Source organism: Brachycentrus maculatus, unplaced genomic scaffold (assembly GCF_059751285.1).
Source record: "Brachycentrus maculatus isolate JH-2025_06_01 unplaced genomic scaffold, ASM5975128v1 h1tg000079l, whole genome shotgun sequence".
In the NCBI taxonomy this organism is placed as follows: domain Eukaryota; kingdom Metazoa; phylum Arthropoda; class Insecta; order Trichoptera; family Brachycentridae; genus Brachycentrus; species Brachycentrus maculatus.
Window position 1 is genome coordinate 183,772 of NW_028280833.1, and position 21,626 is coordinate 205,397.

Genomic DNA, 21,626 nt, shown 5'->3' on the forward strand with positions numbered 1-21,626 from the left:
AAGTAGCCCGCAATGTAATGAAGATATTTTTTAACGATAGGGATTTTTTACAATGTAAGCAATTTAGCAGAAATGAGGAAGTTTTGAAAAGAGAATAAACAAGTATGGGTTTTTACAGAAATTTAAAACTGATTCAAACGTAGGAATTAATTCAACATTTATGTTCAAAGAAAGTGAAGCGAGCAAGCTTTTAAGGCATTCAAAATCCGTTCCTTCATATGAATATGCGTATGAATATGCAGGAAAAAAAACAAAGTATAATAGATAAATGTTTGAATAGTAAAATAAGAAAGGAATACAAACCTGAGATGATTATTATCGATAAAATCAAGAAAGATGTGTCGAGATGGTTTGGATATGTGGAACGAATGCAAGGAAAAACAAATGAATGAGGCGAATGTAGTTGAAAAAAGGAGCAGAGGAAGACCTAGGAAAACTCACTATGATCAGGTATGTCAAATACTTGAAAGCAGTTACATTATGGGTCAAAATTGTACCTATTTCTAATAATGTGCCGCCTAGGCTCACAAAAATTGTATGAAATTTAAATATTTGTGTAAATAATAAAAACACAAATATTTCTATTTTTCAAAAAAGTAAAATAATAATAATAATAATCGTCGGGTATGTATGAGGACATGAATGTGGAAGAGACAGAGTTGTGTATTGCGTTCTATCCTCGCTATCTACCCCTGGGAGGAAGAAGCGTAATGGTTGGTTAAATATTTGGTTACTAGTATTAAACGTTTGTTTTCAATGTACTTTTTGAAACCCCTGTGCACATATCCACATATCTACACCTATTACATATGAAACATGCATTGTATGTGTGCATGCGAATAGCTTGCGGAGTGCTCTGTCTAGCTTAGAAAGATCTGTTCGTCGGTTTGAAGCTTCGTTGAAAGCACAGCATAGGTTACCCACTACAATACTAACGACCTATTTAGACATTCTTACTAACCATGTTTACCTAATCTTTTCAGAATCTCTCTTCCCCCAGTTCGCAGAGCCCATCCCCAATGTGACAGTCTCCGTCGGAAGGGATGCACTGCTTGCCTGTGTAGTGGACAACCTGAAAAACTTCAAGGTAATGACGAAACAAATTGTCATCTCAACATAAATGAAAAAGATTATGGAAATCTGGGTATTTACAGCGCTTATAACCTATTATAGGCTTGAAAGTGATCACTCCTAGATATATTGATCAATCTCATGACGCAGAACGTGTAAATTCACAACAGACATCGATGTTGGAAAGAAAAAAGCTTTTATTTAGCAGACACTCTTTTATTAATACATAAAATCCGAGCCCCAAATTATTTTCACATCCTTGGAAACACCTGAAAACGTGTTTTCCTCAATAAAACAGAATTTCCTCAATACGTTGACTACCCCGTAAATATCCAGATATCCATGTTCTTCTTAATCCATGTTGAGATGATAAAATGTCACTGAAAATGAATTGTGATTGCTGGTAACAGGATGAATGCTGCTGATTTTAGGATTTGATTTTTTCTTTTTATATGCTTATGATGTTGTGCTTCTTGCCGACAGTAGAGAAGACTGTCAGGACCAGGTACCAACGGTGTATAACTTGTGGAAGGAAAGTGATTATCCTGACGAATGTTGACAAATCCAGTCTTAGTTTTTTAAAGAGATATATGTAGATCTGGATGTATAGTAGAAGTAAACTTTCGTATATTTTGTACAAATATTAAACAGTTAAGCTATGAACATGCCATTGACTATCGCAAACTTCGTATTATAATTTTTTTACATACAATATTTCTACGTTTAGCTAGGGTCTTTCAAATATCGCTCACTCCTTTCAAGAACGTCATCTTGTATAAAAAAAACTAGATTTTTCAGGACAACGTTTTTAAAGTTTAAAAATATAACACAATGAAATAAAAATAAATATCAAGCCACTTATTGCATTTTTTACTATGCAACAGATCTTTCTAGATAAAACCTGAAGGTTTTTTCTACATTAAAAAAATATTTAGTAGGTACATTTAAAAAAATAATTAAACAATAGTTTTTCTTCCAAATGCAAAAACAACAAATTCTGCCCTGTAGCTGGTAAATATAACGTTAAAAATATGCCTCTTTTGCTGGGATATAGTACATTTTTTGGGCATTCCGAAAACATGCATAACTGAAAATTGTCGATTTTTGATTTATGACTTTTTTTAAAGAAGTGAGCGATATCTCACATAATATTTGGGTAGGGGAAGTTGTAAAAATTTTTAAGTCTTTATTTTATAAGTTGAATATTTTTTTCAGGTGGCGTGGGTAAGAGTGGACACGCAAACGATCCTCAGTATCCATCACAACATCATATCCCAAAACCCTCGGATCAGCCTCTCCTACAACGACCACCGCTCCTGGTATCTCCACATAAAGAGTGTCCAAGAAAATGACAGGGGATGGTACATGTGCCAAGTCAACACGGATCCGATGCGATCCAGACAGGGGTATCTTCAAGTCGTGGGTAAGAATAACTTTTCACTAATTGATTCGTCACTTTGTGGTAAAATTAATCCTTTTTATTTGAGTTTTACTTTATTTATTGTTTCGGCATTTATTTTGTATTAAGACATGATGACTTATAATAGAAAACACTTGTTTTTTTACCACTTGAGTTTATTTTTTTTAAATCAACGGATATTGAAATTTTACATGTAAATTAAATTGGTCTTTGTTAAGATAATAAAGAATAATTATTAATAAATAAAGAAATGAATTTATAAAGACTTACCCAAAATACATATCAAAATTTAACTTCGAGTCCACTTTTGAAAATATTCCCATTGTGATTCATTTGTCTTATTTCTCTCATTCAAAATTTATTTTTATTAAAATGTCAAATCGTAATAATTGTATTGTTTTATTTGTTTACCTGATGATGGAATGATTTTCTGGAACCGCTTGTAACGAATAAGTGTTTATGAAAATGATATTACACAAAGTAAACAATGAATGATATGTAGAGTGTTTTACCACTTTTAATAATTGTAAATAAAACATTTGTTATTTTAACTGATTTTTTCAAAATTTCTCACCTTTGCTCCCGTTATTCTATAATTCCACCTACTAACTTACCCCTCCCCCTAACTAACCCCTTCTCACCCACTGACAGTACAGATAATTCATTCTTAATAATTGTTAAGTTTATATTGAAACCCGTTGATGGAAGCATCTGTAGCTTTCAAAACTCGTTTAAAATAAAAAATTATATAATTGAAAAGGGGTGAAAAAAATTAATTGTTTTTATTTACAATTTAATCATGTCCTACCACAAAGTGAACGCTGAATCAATAAATAAATAAAAATTATTTATTTTTACTTGTGTTATTTGCAATATAAGTTCAACTTAAATTTCAAAAAAATAATTACTTTCATCGAATGTTGAAGTTATCAGTAGCATCCCTAGATTTTTTATAAGAGTATCATCAAAGTTGGGTAATAAATAAAGGGAAGTTTAAGTTCTAAAATAAGATTTAAACACTTTTATAAGACTAGGATTGTGATAGATTGTGTCAAGAAAATACAAACGCAACTTGGGGAAGGAATGCGTAATAGAATTTTGATGAATAATTTATATCTAGTACTTATTAAATATAATCTAATGTGTGATTTATGTTCGAATGCAGTTCCTCCGGTGATAATCGATGAGAAGACTTCTACTGACTTGGTCGTGCGAGAGTCCAGTAACATCACCCTGGTCTGCAAAGCTTCAGGGTACCCGGAACCCTACGTCATGTGGAGAAGAGAAGATGGGGAGGATTTTAGTTACAATGGCGAAAATGGTAAAAAAAAAAATATTTTTATGACTAATTAAAAAAATATTTATTTTGAATATTAAAAAGTATAAAGTGAACGATGAATGATAAGGAGAGTGTAACTAGTTAATAAGACTATTATTATATTACCTTCTCACATACTACTCTATGCTCGGTTGAAAGATATTGTTTCTTACCAGTAAGCCCGCCAATGTATATTACTAATAACTAATAACTGTTTAAAAGATTTTATTAAACAAATTTTAGAATATATTTTTCTGCAAATATAAACGAAATACTAAAACAATTACCAATGCATTAGTACAAATTTACGTTTTTCGATTTTGAAGGAAAAACTAACTAATCATCACGCCACATCCCCTCAAGGGTAGACAGAGAGAATAGATTGCCGCCTTTACAAAAAATCTTCGTTTCTACCCCATACATACATCTCATACATATTCACTAATTGTTCTAACTCTTAATCCTGAATCTACTTAATATCTATCAGAAAATATTTGTACTAATTTTTATGTTTCTGTAGTTATCTATAATTGGCTTGTTTAATATATATCTTTTAATGTTTTGTTTTACATATGTTGCTGTTATTAACCTTAATTTTTTTTAAAAAGAAAAAAAAACACTTTTAACTTCTTGAAATACTTTATCATGCCTAGTTTTCTTCTGTTTTCCTCTGCTCCTATTTGCAACTACATTAACTGTATAAATTCATTATAAACTGTGCTTTCTTTAACATTCGTTCCACATGTTCGAACCTTTTTTCACTTTTTTTTACCAACACACTTTTTTTTTAATTATGTGAAAAATTATCTCAGATCTGATTTTTTCTTAATCACCATTCGATAATTAATCATACATGTACCGTATTTTAATTTTATTTCATAAAAATCCTATTTCATTTGAATATATTCAAATATTTATTTCCTGTCATAAATGCGTCAATTAAAATGATTAATTATTATTACAGCACCGCGATGCATGTTAACCCATAAAACACAAAAATGCACACCATTAATTTATTTAAATTATTACATGAATCGAATTTCACTGGTAAATTTTATTCAGCAGTTACGAACCGTCGATCAATCAATTTGTTTGAAAAGGCACTCATGTTAAATGTACTTTGTCAATAAAACAAAAGGTACACTTTACGACAGAAGTGCTCAACCAGTGGCATGCGAACTACATGCACCCTAGAAAGGGTATGAATTCGGAGTAATAAATAATTGTGAAGTTTTTTATTCATTCATTTAAATTTCAAGTTCACAAAAAACACATTGGTGGGCTAACTAACTAACTAAACTAACTAACCATCACGCCGCTTCTCCGCAGGGGTAGGCAAAGAGAATAGAGCGCCACACCACTCTGTCCTTCCACATTCATGCATCTTCTCATACATACCCGCCGATTGTTACGACTCCGAACCTGACCACTTTCATGTATTGGCGGGCTTATTTCTAAAAAGTAATATCTTCCAACCAACCAAAAACGGACAAGTGATATTGGTCAAAACGTTTAATACCTTTTACAGCTGTTTGCAATCAGAGAGTAGATAGTACTTGAACATTAAAAAAACATAAATTACCAATGAATGATAATAAGGAAGGTAAAGGAAAAAGGGAGTTTTAGAAAGTAGGTAGAGGGAAAAAGCAAAATATGAGGGATGATTTAGGAATGAGGGATAATTTAGAAAATTAGGAAAAATTTCATTAATTGATTCGGCAGTCGCTTTGTGGTAGTATTTGTCCATTTTTTATTTATGTTTTACTTGGTAAACAGCACTATTTCGTAGAATCTGTTGTAACACGTGTTTTGATGGATTCAAATTTTCAAACACTGTATCCGAAGCTAAGTCCAAATTTTCGAGTTGTGTCCTTGGAACGTTGAGTTGTGAAGTAATTAAAAGTTACAACAGCTGTCAAGAAGCACGCTGTCCATTATTATCAATGTTTTGTATTTAATCTTTTGCTATCGTATTCAACAGGTGGCGCTGCTATTGATTTTAAAATAATCTCTTTTTTTTAAACAAATGATGTTTGTGATGCATTTTGCACATCAATCTTCCCTATCCTTACTATCCTACCTACAGACCTTAATTTAAATATACTTGTACTGTGTATATATATCTAAATAAATATTTTTAATTTTAATAACAAAAACCATTGTGGTCTGTCAGAATGCCTAGAGCTTTTGTTTTAGGTCCGGAAAAGGAGTGGAAACTTTCAACGGTCCAAAACAAGATATTTTGTATTTTAAAAAAATCAAGCCAAAAGGTTGAAATCCCCTGATCTACAGTTTCATAGCAAAATGTTGCGTTTGAGGGTTGCTTTAAATGAGTGAAGCACACATGGACTTGAATGCATGCTTTGTGAAATGAACAAAAAAAACATCTAGACTCTCTCCCCCTTTGTTTTATTTTAACGTGTTGAAATTTCAGCATAATTATTTTTAAAGACAAAGGCAGATTTTTTTTGAGGTTTCTTTGTTAAAAAATGTAATTATTTTTATTTAAGGTGTGTTTAATTGAAATAAGACCATCTGTCATTTTGTTATGTGAAAAAAGTTGCATGTTTGAGTATCCCAAACCTGATAAAATTCATAATTCTGACATTATTGAACATCTTGAATTGAAACAAGATCATTAGTTGAATCGTGCTGTGATAATTGTTATTTATATTTTTTATTGATGCATTTGTACTAAAACTATCTGTCTTATTATTACGGCTGTGAAGGCTTAAAATCGCTGAAAATCATAATTTTTTGGTTGTTTGGAAGATATTGCTTCTTAGCAATAAGCTCGCCAATGTACATATATTCTCACTTGTTTAATACCAATTTTTCCTAAAATATATTGTAACACGTGTTAACGTCCCAAGGATACAACTCTCAAATGTAGACTTCGCTTCACGTACGGTGTTTGAAAATGATGCGGAATGCATGGAAACACGTATTGAAATATATTTTAAGGTAAAATGATATTTAAGTGAGTATTTAATTTTATTTATTTATTTCAAAACATATTATATACATAAATCATATATACATATAATATTCCCGATGAGTAATTTCTATTTCTCATTTTGGGACATGGGATTAAGGTTAACAAGACTGGAACACAAATAATAAAGTAACAAAAATGTTTTTTTTTAAATAACCAAAACTAATACTAATACATGGCAAAATATACCATTAAAATAATAAACAGGTATGATAAATGGGCACCAGAAGCATATTTAAAATAAATAAATGAGAAAACACAAGGTAAGAACCATATTTAAAATAAACAGATGAAAAAAATAGATAAATATTACTACAGCGTGACTGCCGAATTAAATTATGAAATTTGTATATTGCATAAGAAATTTAATAAATTTCAGTTCATCAATGTCTAAATAGCTGAGATCATTAAACATTATCAACATAGTCAGTCGACATTGATATCGTGGTGTTTCGTACAATTCGGTCTTTCCCCTTTACCAATATCCTTCCTCACTTCCTTCTTCCAGACATTTTTACAAATGTGGAACTTGGAACAGTACAAATACTTGTAATACTCGTATATCGTAGTCGTACAGGAGAAAATGACCAAGTGCATTTTTTACAAAAACTTGATTATTGACTATTTGATCTCTTACTAGCTTAATGTTACCCTGAAAAAATCCCAAAGCGATTTAAAACGTGGAAGTATAATATATTGACTTGTTAAAAATTACTAACTGCATTGATGTTTATTCTCTTGCCAAGCAAAAGTGACTTAAATGGCCCTCCTGAACATTTAACGTTTTGTTAGTTGGTCACTTTCTCCTGTACGACAACGATATGTGTTTAACTTGATGTTATTTTTGTTTAAAAATCCCAAAAAAAAATTAATAATTTTATTGCCATGCATTTTTTCCAGTAAATGTCGTTGATGGGGAAATTCTGTCAATAACCAAAGTATCTCGACTCCATATGGGGGCCTATCTGTGCATCGCTTCCAATGGAGTTCCTCCATCTATCAGCAAAAGGGTCATGCTTATGGTGCAATGTAAGTTACTAAATGATACATAGTAAAAAAACAATATTTTGAATGTGTCCATAGTTTTGTTTACCAATTTTACCAGATTTTGATAAAAAAATTATCAAGATTTTTTTAAAGATCTCTCATCGTTGATGATGAAGACCAAAGAGGTCTGGGTTTACGACCTGTCATGGGCTGGTTGTATCTTTTTTATCACCATCAAATGTATCATGTTGTGTTTTTAATTTATATTTTTTAAATGAAAAGTAACATTTGAATAACAACACATTAACGAATTAGAATATTATTTGAAAAAAATACAATCTGACATTATTTCCAACATTTTAAGTGTGTCCAAATCCTTGTTTACAGATCTGAGTTTTCTTCATAAAGGAGACTATTTTATATTTTAATATCTCGACAGGTCGTAAGCCCTGTTAATACCCAGTCTTCTACATTATTCTTCATCGATGTTGAAATGCTAATTTTTTTAAGTTTGGAAATCCAAAGGTTTTTTTGAATTTCAGTTCCCCCAATGCTGTCCATCCCTAACCAGTTGGAAGCTGCCTACGCTGGTCAGGATGTTGCTCTAGAGTGCCACACTGAAGCGTATCCAGCATCCATCAACTACTGGACCACTGAAAGAGGAGACATGATTCTTTCAGGTAGTTTAATGTAAATACTCGTGTCTTACGTTGCAGATAGTTTTCTAATGGGGCTAGGATCCCCTAGTAGGGTAAAAAACTTTACCTTCACATTTCCTGCAGTGATGGATTATACACACTAGTAAGAATTAGCTAACATGCTCCGCTGACTGTGATATGGATTTTGAAATCATTAGAAAATATTTTTATCTTTAGTGGTGGAAAACTTTTCACGATAGATTAAAAAATACCTACAAATGAACAAAAGATTTTTTTAAGTTTTTTTTTTATGGATGGACGGAATGAAAACCAAAAGTTTCTTTATTAGACCAGAGAACTTGGCGAAAGCTTTCAGAGTGATAATTTAATCATCAAAATAACTGTCAATTTTTTTTACTGCATTATTATGAAAAACATTCATTCAATTTTTAGTAATCTTTTTAATTATAATAAGGAACACTGCAGCATTTTTTATACATCATATTCAAAATGTGTTATCTTCAACTTGTTGTTTCAATAAATTTTACACTGATCCACGGTCAGATCTATTGATACATGATCCAATGGTCCAACAGTCCGTGTCACCGTGTATTTTTATATGGAGATATTTTATTTACTTCACTCTAACTACTGAGCGCCACAACTGCAACTGAAACTGCAACTATGAATTGCATTCTTCCAATCACTCAAGCCACGATTCATGCAGTTGATCTTTGATCGATCTTTTGGCTCCACGCCGTTTATCACAAGCTTTATCATTATTAAAACATACAATATTTATGTGAATGGGACTGAGGACTCAAATACTCCAAAATATTTTGTGGTTGCGTAACTTTTGGATAGGTGAAAAAGGTTGAGGAAATGTTATGTAAAAAGTTTTTTTTAGATAAGAGTTGCACTTATTTTTTACCGCGTTTATTATGTATAGATCAATTAATGTTTTTTGTTTCTTCTAACTAAAAAAGGGGGTTTTAATTTATTTTATTTTGGGAAACAGGAGGGATAATCTATAATGGGCTAATCAGTAACTTCTTAGCATTTGCTCATTACTGGGAAAAAAATACTTAAAACTCCTCAAGAAAGGCCAGACTATTGACTGTCGCAAACAAAATATATATAGAACTATTTCACAAGCATTTTCAAATTGTAAAATAACATAATTTTTTGTGTTTTCTACTTCTAAAATCGTTAAATAACACACTTGTTTTGTTTACTACTGAACCTATGAACATACGAAAACCAGACTGTTGACTGTCGTCAGCAGAATATTTATGAAGCTTGAATCGGTTTTAAAATTAGGGATCGTTTTTTTACAACCATTCCCATTCGTTTTGGTCCACTTAGCAAAGAATGGTGTCTGATTGTAGAAATGGAACCAACAGGTGATAAATACGAGGCGATTTCAATGGACAGCGGCTATACACGCTACATGATGCTGAAGATCCGAAGAGTAGGAGGAAGAGACTTCGGCTCATACAAGTGTGTTGCGAAGAATTCTTTGGGAGAAACAGACGGCGTCATAAGGCTTGATGGTAAATCTTTCAAATTTTATTTATACTTATTTTGGTCAGTACAAGTAAAAATAAAAATAATAAATACAGTATTTTGAGTGTGTTCAAATCTTCAGAATTACTGGGGTTTTCTCTACTTCGGAGTATCATATCAAGATTTTATTATTGAAATCCCAACATACATAGATGGAGAAGAATTAAAAATTCTGGACATTATTACAACCTTTAAAAGGCTGATATAAGTTATTACTTAAAGTGATCACTCCATTCTACACATTTTTATGATAAAATGAATTTAATTAGTTAACTATAACTGTAAATACATATAAGTTATGGTAGGAGTTTTAACTGTCATTTTTTTATAATTTTATTAAAGAAATAATTAGTTATAGTAAACAAATAAAATAAATTTAATTAGTTAACTATAACTATAAATACATATTAGTTATGGTAGAAATTTTGAGTGTCATTTTTTTTTATAATTTTATTAAAGAAATAATTATATCAGTGAATCTAAAACCATAGGTTGACAACTCCTTCTACTGCATATGTCAAAGGAAAAGTTCTGTGTTCTCTGAAATATCAATTTTTCAGCAATAATTTTAAATCGACATGACATTTAAGTGCCTATATATTTATTCTTATATTTCAGAAATCCCTGCACCTCTTACATCCACGACTCCAGCACCCATGTTTCCTGATAACGTTATTCCAAATAAAAAGAAGGGTAAGGCTCTTGTCTTTGTATCACTATTTACCGCTTTCTGTTCAAATCTAGGATTTTAATATATTTATACGATATAACAGCTGTGTTCCCTTTTAACTCCTCTATATATCGTAACTACTTCTCGGTCTTCCTTTTTTACATAAGTTTCTATTCCTCCTTTTTTTAGTATATTCATGACCTTTTTGTATCTTCGACCGCGAAAAACTTTGCATATTTGATTAAATACAGTTTTTTAAGATATTTTAATTTTTTTTTAAAGTATGAGTCCTTATGAAATCCAAGAGTTTATGCGAGAGTACTGGACCTTGGATGTGGATCTTTTTATTTCAAAATTATTTTACCCTTCTAACAACCTTTTGATTATTCACTTTCCATTAAGCTTATTTTTTTCATCCTTTTTCAATACCATAACTCAAACACAACTATTTTTTTTTATTTTCCTCTGTAAGTTATTGCTCAAGTTTTTCTACCAAAAACATACCATGTTATATTTATACTTAAGACAAATGTTTTAATAACTTTTTTCTTGGCTTGTTTTGTTATTTGGGCAGTAAGAAGTGTATTCATTTTAAATAAAGTATATATTTATGAAATAAATTATAATAACACAATTTTAAAAAAAAATGTATTTATAAACACATTTTATATAAATAAAACACAAATGTGTGTACAAAAAAACTGATTTATTTTTCTATTTTGATTTTCAGAAAAACACAGAAAAAAGAAACAGAAATTTCCACTCAACAAGGTAGTGGATGACTACGAAAATAATGATTGGAAAGAAACAGGTATTAAATTTTCTTACCTAATTTTCCTGTTATCTCAAGAATATATTTAAAGCTATGTTTATAAGAAACACGTATGACAAACAAATGAACTATAGTTATTTTACGAAAAAGTCTATTTTTTAATCGTTTCAAATCATAATTTAATATTTATATTTATTTATTATATTTAAAAAGCACGTTACTAAATTAACTTTTGTAAATAAAGTTTTGTTTACTATTCAAACTATGAACACACTAAATTTTTCAGACGTTAAAACTTGATCATTCTATTTAAAAGTTGATTTGAATTTAACAAAATCTTTCTTATTTTTCATAAAACTCTTAAGACATATGTAATATTTGGTTTTGATGCATATATGTTATAGTTTATTTTTAACAGAGAAACGAGTGGAAGACACAAAAACGGTCCGGCATCAATTTTTGTGTGGAATTGAATAAGAAATGTTGTTTTAATTATTTCTTAATTTATTCATGCGAAGCCCCAGAGTTACTCGGACTAGACTTTGAGAACCACTAATCTAGCTCATCGATCGGTGCATACAAATTGAATTCATTTGAAAATTGCATTAACTAAGAAAATATTTTTTTTAGAGTATGATTTTACCTTCGCTTCGGCTCGCCCTCCACCTTCAGCCCTTAGTAAATGCGACCTACCTACTGCTTCAAAATTGCTTACAGTAACTTTAAGCATATTTTCTTATTTGTATACGTTATTTTGTATCTTGCGTAATAATAACTTACCGTTAGCATTGTTACCACGAATATTTATAAGATGAGTTATTAAAAAAATATACGATAAACAATATTCTGTTCTTTGGCATGTAAATATCAATATTTTATAAAATAAACTAAAAGTTTGTTTTTCACGCTGCTTACAAAAGTGTTAACATATACTTTTTTATGTTTTTTTTAACGTAAATATAAATACTTTTTTTTAAATGGTTTTAAAAATTCATTTATTATTTGTATTTATTCAAAACCTATAATACAATTGTATTTAATATATTTTTAACATATCAATCATGCTATGTAAGTACCTACATATATTTGACCGACTATCCTATTTAACGAAGCAATAACTTAATATGTTTTTTTTTTAAGTTTTAAAATGTTATTCTTATAATAACTGAATACTTTTAAAAATATTATGCATTACAAATTTAAATTTAACATGTTATTTTAGTATTTTAATTTTTAACTACCTAATTTATTTTACCTTAAATAAATAATTCAATTATTGAAATTTTACTTCTTTCAATTCGTATTTAATTTGTAAATATTTGATACTCCTCTACTTTGTTAATATTTTTTTTACATGTGATAAAATATTTTTTACTTTTTTCTTGAAAAAATAATAAATGAGAACAAAACAATTGAATTCAATATTCTTTATTAAAAATAATATGACTGTTAAGGCTTTGTAACTTCAGGCAATCGAAGAAATTATATAAATTCTTATTTTTTTGTTGAAAAGCCTTAAATGTTAAACGCACATCAAACATCATTTTTCATAAGGACTCTTGCAGAAATCTAATCTTATTTGTAGAAAAACCTTCCATTTTTGTTATTTTAATAATATTTCATTATTTAAATACTTTTTTAACATATGTGGTTTGAAAAAACAAGATACCATATTTATTTTGGTATTTTTGCTGTTCATAGTTACATAACTTTTGAATCTGATACTGTTTGGTTCAATTTGTTACTTGTAAATATTTTATATAAATTCATATCAGGAAAATTATATAAAATCATGGTTTTCAACCCCTGCCTTTTTCCGTATACTCGTATAACATTGAATTTTTCCCACCAGTCTGATGATATCTGATGAAACTTGGTCTACATGTTAACAAATAAAAGTCAAGAATAAAAACTGTATGGTATAATCATATAAAATACCATTTCTATAGGAAATTCTCATATTTCCTTTATTTTTTAAATAAAATCTCTTAAGGTCAATTTTTATAATTCCTCATCTAATCATAATTTTCTTCTCGGGCCTCATTTCTTATATTGATTTTGTTAATTATTTTAATTATAATTTTTATTGTTAAATCCCTTTTTTATTTAAATTAAAACTTTTCTATCTATACTTCCTTTTTTAGTACTTTAACTTTAATCTTAATTTACTCAGAGTGACAATAAGTTTTGAAACTCCAGAAAATATGCGATATGATCAAGCTATGCGAAAGTGAATAAATTCGTACTCTCAAAAAATAGGTCAATTTAATGATACATACCTATATAAATAGCTATAAAAAAGAAATACATAAACATGTATATAGATTTTGGTAAATTGTTAAGGTTTTATATATTTTATTGTGATGGTTCTAGATATCTTTTATATATTTTTAATTACATCATAAGAGTTCTGTACAAAAATACAAACAAACAGTAAAATTTGCATTTAGGCAAATAGCTTGAGTAATAAATTATACACATATTTGAAATGTCAATATAAATAAACAGTACACTTTTTTGTGTCTATGCTTACAAGTATTATTTAAAAAATAAAATAATAATTACATAAATTAATCAAAATGTTACTTTGTTTTAAAATCAGTATAAATATTTTATTATAAAAAATTATTGATCAAGACTGATTAATACTGATTAATAATAGTATGAATCAGTCTTGATAAAGAAACGGTTTGATTCGAAACCGGTAGACATTATAATTATGTTATAATAAAATATTTATAGTGATTTTAAAACAAAGTAATATTTTAATTATAAAATGGAATCACAAAGTTAGTGCTTCAAATATAAATTATAATAATTATATGCCTGCATAATATAAAAAAATGTATAAATTATAATATGTACAGTAAAACCTCGATATAATGGATCTCTTTTCAACGAACAAATGTAAATAAAATTAAAAACGTCCTGTTAATATTAAAAATGCTTAACTACAAGTGTCGCCGCATATTAACATTATTTTAGCGGCCATGATAATTACAAATAATGTCTTAAAACTTCAAAAGTGCAAACAAAACAAAATGATTCCTAATTCAAAGCAAGATTACCGAAAGCGTCAATATCTAGCAGCAACATAACTTCACGACTAGTGTCTTTGTATTGTGTATTGATTATTTATATCATATTTTAAACAAAAACAACAACGAAAATCATTTATTTTTCACCTTTAACGGACACCTCTCCCCACAATTAGTCCGTTATATCGAGGTTTTGCTGTGTATTTAAAATTTGTATAATAGGTATCTCTACTGAGGCAAAGTATCTATCGGGTTTATATGAAAGAAGATGAAAGTCTCACCATTCCAGGACTTAAGTGATCACTTTATACATTGAAGATCTATATCGCGGCAGGATGTATACATATTTCCATAGTTGTTGGATTTCTTTACTTTTTTAGCATTTTAGTAAATTGGATAAACGCAGAATGTTGGCTGATGGTGCAGCCATTACTTTATATTGCTTCACAGATTCTTATATAATTCTACATCTATTAAAATAACAACTATAAAATTTCAATAATTCTAAGACATTTATTTATTGATTTAGCGTTTAATTTGTAGAACTCCATTTTAATTTATGTATTAATTTTAAATCGTTTGTTCGTTTAAATCGACATTCGTTTGATAATGTCCTCACAAGGCGAAACAATTGTCACAATATTATTTTTTTATGTGTTTTTGTTAATAAAATACAACTTAGTATAGGTACTCAAAAAATCTGTGTTTGATTTAAATTAATACATAAATTCTAAGACACATACATACATCTTTTAAACATTTTTATATTAAAATATGTCTGTTCAATTAATAGCAGGACGGTGAATATTACACAAGTGTATAAAGTCATCACTTGAGCCAGCAAAATGCCAGGTCGTGAGCCCTGGAATGCTCAGATTTCTATATTCGTTCGTATTAAAATAATAAATTTATGGTCATTTAAGACATCCATAATATATGTTGATATATCATCCGTAGGGTAAATGATCCAGTGTCTGATATAATAAATAATAAAATGTTTATGTTAGATGTAAAATTGTGGTATTATTTATTGTATTTATTGTCTTATTTTTGTTTTATTAAAATAACGCTTAAATTTTTATGTGTCGTGAATAAATTATATTTAATAAAATGTTTTTACTCTTCATTTGTAATTTATACATCCTTTATCTTCAACATCTTTCTTATATATTTTTATAAATTGAATCGGGAGTCACTTTATGGTAATATAAGTATTAAATTTGTTTGTGTATATATTACAATTGGCAGCAACAGGCACCTCAGTGGTTGGAGCGCTACGTGCAGCGCAGTCAAGGGATAACTGGAGAAGAGTCATTGCTTCTGCAAGGGTCACAACCCTCAGCAATGAGGAATAAAACGGAGAAGAAAAATATTACAATTTCTTAAAATCTATTATGATATGCATTTCGATGCAGTCCGCATCATTTTTGCAAGATTTTTATCACAATAGATTTAAGGAAAAAGTGGTTTTTACTTGTTTAATAAAAAAATAAAATAACCAACATATCACTTAGAATACTGAACAACTTTATTTTGTATTTAAATTACATATAAATATGAATATATTATTTAGTTTTTCAGTATTTAGTATAGTTAAGTTATACTTTTTCAGTATTTACTTAGAATTAAGTACCGAAAATTTGTGAAATAAAAGTATTTAGAAACAAAAAGCGTGGAAGACTTGGCGTGATAAAGTAGGTGAAGATATATGTATGTGAATACCGCACTCTGCATGAACATACATTCTACCCCACTAGTGGTATTATATCCTCCCTGACTACCCCTGTGGAGAAGCTCCATAGCGGCTAATTTTCTTGAAATACTAATAATGCATCGAAATACGTCACATTAGCTTTAAAGTAATAGTGATAATTATAAAGTAAAACTTAAATTAAAAATAGTTTTTATTATTTTTTTTATTATTATTAGAAGGAAAAACAACAGTTTCAATATATGATAAATCAGAATACAAAAAAAAAATCATTAATACCAATTACAGTTTTTCACATTTCGCTCACTCCTTTCAAGAACGTCATAAATCAAAAAACTTGATTCTTCAGGAGAACGTTTTTAATGTTTAAAAATATAATACAACGTATTAAAAATAAATATCAAGCCACTTATTGAACTTTTAACTGGGCAACAGATCTTTTTAGGTATAACCTGAAGGTTTTTTCTCCGTTTGAAAAATATTTAGAATATGAAAAAAAAAAATTAACAATATCTTTTCTTCAAAATGCAAAAACAACATTTTCTGCCCTGTAGCGGGTAAATATTAAGTTTAAAATATGCCGCTTTTGCTAGGATATAGTACATTTTCTGGGCATTTCGAAAACATGTACAACTGAAAATTTACGATTTTTTATTTATGACGTTCTTGAAAGGAGTGAGCGATTTATGCATAGGAAAAGTTTATATATAAGAAGAGATATGAGATAAGGATGGGATAAAGAGAAAAGGAGATGACAGTGATAGGAAAAAAAGAAAAGGAAAGGACTGGGAATAGAATTACCCTTTTGGGTTTATAAAATTTCTTATAATTTTGCTTTAAAGTTATCCCACACATTCATCTGAGTAAAAGCATTTTTATTGGATTCAGGCTACATAATTATTCCATTTAAAATCCATGTATCACTTTCTTACAATTCAAAAATTTTTTTTTAAAGTATGCAAATATCCAATATTCAACTACTCATTCGGGTTTAAGTTCAATGCGCCATCTATGAAAATTCTTGTGAAATAAATATCTGGGACGAACAATTATTATTACATACACTCTTCGAATTTATTTGTACATACTAACGGACTCTTGAAACGGATGAATTCATTATAGAAAAAAATCACCCTTTCTCTGCAATCTTGATGCGCCATCTCTGAAATTTCTTGTGAAATAAAAATCTGAGATATAGTATTATTGTATCCAACATTCTTCAGATTTATCATTACATACTAAGGGATGTATTCGTATTAGAAAATTCTCACCCTTTCTTGTTATGGGAAACAAACTCATATTATATGCAACACGTATAAATAATAATGTTTGATAATAAATTATTTCCGATTTCAGTACACCTTATTCGATGAAAACTTCACGTGGGCGCGATTGGTAATAACTTTCCGAGATTTGCATATTGAAAAGGTGTAGGTACATATTTTACTATTATATATTCCCGAATATAAATCCTTCGGTTTACTAATCCCCCTATACATATAACAAGCCTCGCCATAAATAAAATAAACCAAATTTAGGATTCAGTTAATCCGGGGCAGGCGGCTGTGGTCAAGATAAATCTTTCCTCCCCTCATTCTGCTGCCCTCCCACACTTTCTGCGCTCCTGGCGTGCTTGCTATACGACACCCTTACTCCACCTGGTTGTTAGTAATCTCCTTATCGAAGAAATTAATCCTTTTGCAATAGTGTGCATCCTGCAGGATGCATTCTGTTTATATTCAAAAATAATATCCACAAATTTAATTATTTTTTTAATTTTTGGAATCAGCAAAATTTTGAGTGTGTCCAATTACTTGTTCACAAATCATGTCGGGTTGTGGTCCCGTGGTTAGTGTTGCGGACTCTTAAATCAGAGTTTTTTATTTTGAACCCACTCTACCATAATTTGATACCTATTTCTAATAATGAGCCGCTAAGGCTCACAGAAATATTATGAAATTGAAATATTTGTTTAAATTTTATAAAAAAAAACAGAAATATTTCTCTTTTCCTTAAAAAATCTGGATTTTCTCAAATTATAGGAGTTATTTGTGAACAAGTATTTGGAAACACTCAAAATGTGGTAAATATATTTTCTGGTCAAATAAAAGGATATTTTCTAGCATTCTCATGTATGTGATTATAATCCAGGATCCGGACCTCACATACAACTAAAAGAGTTTTTGCTCAATAAAAAGCTTCTTTCATCTCCCCAATACATGTCTTTAGTAAAATTTTAGTTAATTTATGAACTGTGTTTTGAATTTGAGATGTCAATAAATAATTTCCACATATTTTTTTTATTATGTCTCAACATAGATAGAGAAAAATATGGTAGTCTGGCCATTAACAAGGCTTAAGACCATTATAGGCTGGTTTAAATGATAGCTGAAAATTGAACCCCAGACCACTACACTTATTATTATTATTACTTATAACCCTTATCCGCACCCAATGGTGCATAGGGCACTGCATCGAATTGACGCAGTGTTATCTTGATCATTACTTACACGAAGGCAAGGTGATCACTCTTGCGCTTCAGGAACCAGCCCAGGGTAATATTAAATAAATATTTCAGTGTTAAATCACTAATATTTATTTTCACCCCCCTGGGAATCGAAACCGGGACCTCCAACACGGTAGCTAAACACGCTGACCATTACACCACGGAGGCGGACAAAATACTACGACCACTACACAACGGTGCCGTGCCGGTACGGACCACTACACTACGGTGCCGAAAAATTTAGTGAATCTTTTCAGCGAAGAAACCTTGATTTGTGAACAAGGATTTAGACATACTCAAAATATTATATTATTATTTATTTATGTGAAAAAAAAGATAAAATTACTTATAAAAGCTGTTTACTTCCTTTAGAAACTCCCAAGAAGGAATGAATGTAAAAATCAGAGAAGAGAGTAGAAATAAAAATAAATATCTTGAATCATAAAAGGGTAAGTACCTTCCCTTATAAGAAGATGGCCAAGTTCGACAATGGGTGCGCACATTTATTACGCGATTCCAAATGTAACAGTTTTTCAGCACGAAACAGCCTTTGTCCTGAAAAGCTTGTGCGTGTCTCGATGAAAAATCTCCTGAAAGTATTCCCCGAGAAAGCGGCATAAAAAAGGAATTTCAAAGAAAATGATCAAATTCAGAATTCGGGAAAGATTAGGAATGCGATTGGTTTTATCGTTTTATTTGGCATATTTTTTTATGAAAATCAACACATTTTGTAACATCTAACTTAGTTTGAAAATCGTATAATTTTATTCAGTACCCTTGTTTTAACAAGGGTATGATTTCCAGGGGTAAAAGTAAATACAGGTGAATTTTAACTCTCATATTTATTTTGTATAACCATGGTCCAGTACTAAAGTGTAAAACTGATTACCTGTACTTCATATATTCAACGATCTAAGTAACACTGCTTATTTATTAAACAGTGCCCTATGCACCATTGGGTGTTGTTTAAAAGTTAAGGGAATAAAAAAAAAATATATAATTATAAAAGAAAACACTTGTTTTTTACCACTTGAGTTTAATTATGACTAATAGTTTCGGAAGCTTACCTTCCATCTTCAGGTCTAAATGTAAACAATTTACATTTAGACCTGAAGATGGAAACTAAGCTTACGAAACTAGTAGTCATAAATAAACTCAAGTTTTAAAAAACGAGTTTTTTTTTTTAATAACTTTAACATGTCTTACCACAAAGTAAATGCCGAAACAATAAATAAAATAAGAATGAAATTTTGTCAAAAAGTCATATAAATATGAATACGAGTAACGTTTAAAGGGCTTTTTTTAACAGAGAGTTTTTTTTTAATTATTGAGCATAATAAATCTTAAGGAATAAGCTGTTTGATAAAAAAAAGAGTAATTTGGTATAATCACGTTAAAATAAAAACACATTTTAGTGTGTTTAGATGGTTTGGACATGCAGAACGAATGAGTGAGGAAAAACGGTAAAACAAACTTATGAGACGAATTTATTTGGAAACAATAGCAGAAGAAGAGGTCGGAAAACTTTGCCAGTTTCAAGTGTGTCAAATCTTTGAAAGCGGTCAGGTCAGAAATTGAAATAATCCGGCAGGAAAAAAAAACAAAGTTGAGGACATAATGGATCGCGTGGTGAAACTCAAATGGCAGGGGGTAGTACAAGAACGTCATAAATAAAAAAATCGTTAATTTTCAGTTGTGCATGTTTTTGAAATGCCCAGAAAATGTACTATATCCCAGCAAAAGCGGCATATTTTTAACATTATATTTACCCGCTACAGGGTAGAAAGTGTTTTTTTTTTGTATTTTGAACAAAAGGTATCGTTTAACTATTTTTTTTAATATACTCAACATTTTTCAGATGGAGAAAAACCTTCAGATTTAACCTAAAAAGATCTGTTGCACAGTAAAAAGTTCAATAAGTGGCTTGATATTTATTTTTAATACATTGTATTTATATTTTTAAACATTAAAAACGTCCTCCTGAAAAATATGGTTTTTTTATTTATGACGTTCTTGAAAGAAGTGGGCGATATACCTAAACGGGACCTCACAAGATGGACCCCAAGAATTCTACTATGGAGACCTTGAGAGAGCAAAAAAGGTTTTGGAAGACCCCAAAAGAAATGGTCTAACGATATTGTTGCTCTAGGGGGTAAAAACTGGCTGAAAGTAGCAACCAGATGGAGTAAATGGAAAGAAAGGGAAGAGGCCTATATCCAGCAGTGGAGGTCAGAGGGCTCGTAAAGAAAAAGAAGAAGAAGATATATGTACGGGAAATGCATGAATTTGGAACAAGGGAAGAACTTTCGCAAAAAAAGAGTGGTGTGGTATTCGATCCTCTCTGCCTACCCCTGCGAGGAAGTAGCGTGATGGTGAGTAATTTTTTTCAATGAAAATGTATAAAAGTTGGTTTTTTAAAGAATGATAATGTATAAAAATTGAATTTACGTGATGTATAAGATCCACGAAATATGACGTGATCTATTTACTTTTCTTGCTTTGGGCAATGTTGTAAATAATTACATACATCCACCGAAATTTTGTAATATATTTCTTCTTATCATATGGCTTACTCCTTTGAACAACGTCATATATTTAAAAAAAACACGATTTTTCAGGATATCGTTTTAAAAGTTTATGAATCAAATATAATGTATTAAAAATTATCATGCCACTAATTGAACTTTTTACTGTGCAACAGATCTTTTTAGGTAAAACCTCAATGTTTTTTCTCCATTAGAAAAATATTTAGTATATTTAAAAAAAATTATTAAACAAAACATTTTCTTCAAAATGTAAAAACAACACTTTCTGCCCTGTAGCGAGTGAATATTAAGTTAATAATATGCAGCGTTTGCTGGGATAAAAAGAATTTTCTTGGCATTCCGAAAACATGCACAATTGAAAATTGGCGATTTTTAAATATGACGTTGT

General features: G+C 29.7%; 1 protein-coding gene across 1 annotated transcript in view; it reads left to right on the top strand.

Moving 5' to 3' along the window:
* Positions 1-12,386, top strand: part of LOC148311038 (lachesin-like) — a 35,477-nt gene extending 23,091 nt beyond the window's left edge. Inside the window, exons 3-11 of the mRNA XM_088257343.1 lie at positions 984-1,087; positions 2,287-2,494; positions 3,657-3,812; positions 7,705-7,833; positions 8,334-8,471; positions 9,818-9,982; positions 10,614-10,688; positions 11,396-11,476; positions 12,068-12,386. Coding sequence (XP_088113469.1) covers positions 984-1,087; positions 2,287-2,494; positions 3,657-3,812; positions 7,705-7,833; positions 8,334-8,471; positions 9,818-9,982; positions 10,614-10,688; positions 11,396-11,476; positions 12,068-12,252 — 1,241 coding nt within the window. The 3' untranslated portion in view covers positions 12,253-12,386. The remainder of the gene's footprint in view (positions 1-983; positions 1,088-2,286; positions 2,495-3,656; positions 3,813-7,704; positions 7,834-8,333; positions 8,472-9,817; positions 9,983-10,613; positions 10,689-11,395; positions 11,477-12,067) is intronic.
* The last annotated feature ends 9,240 nt before the right edge of the window (positions 12,387-21,626 follow it).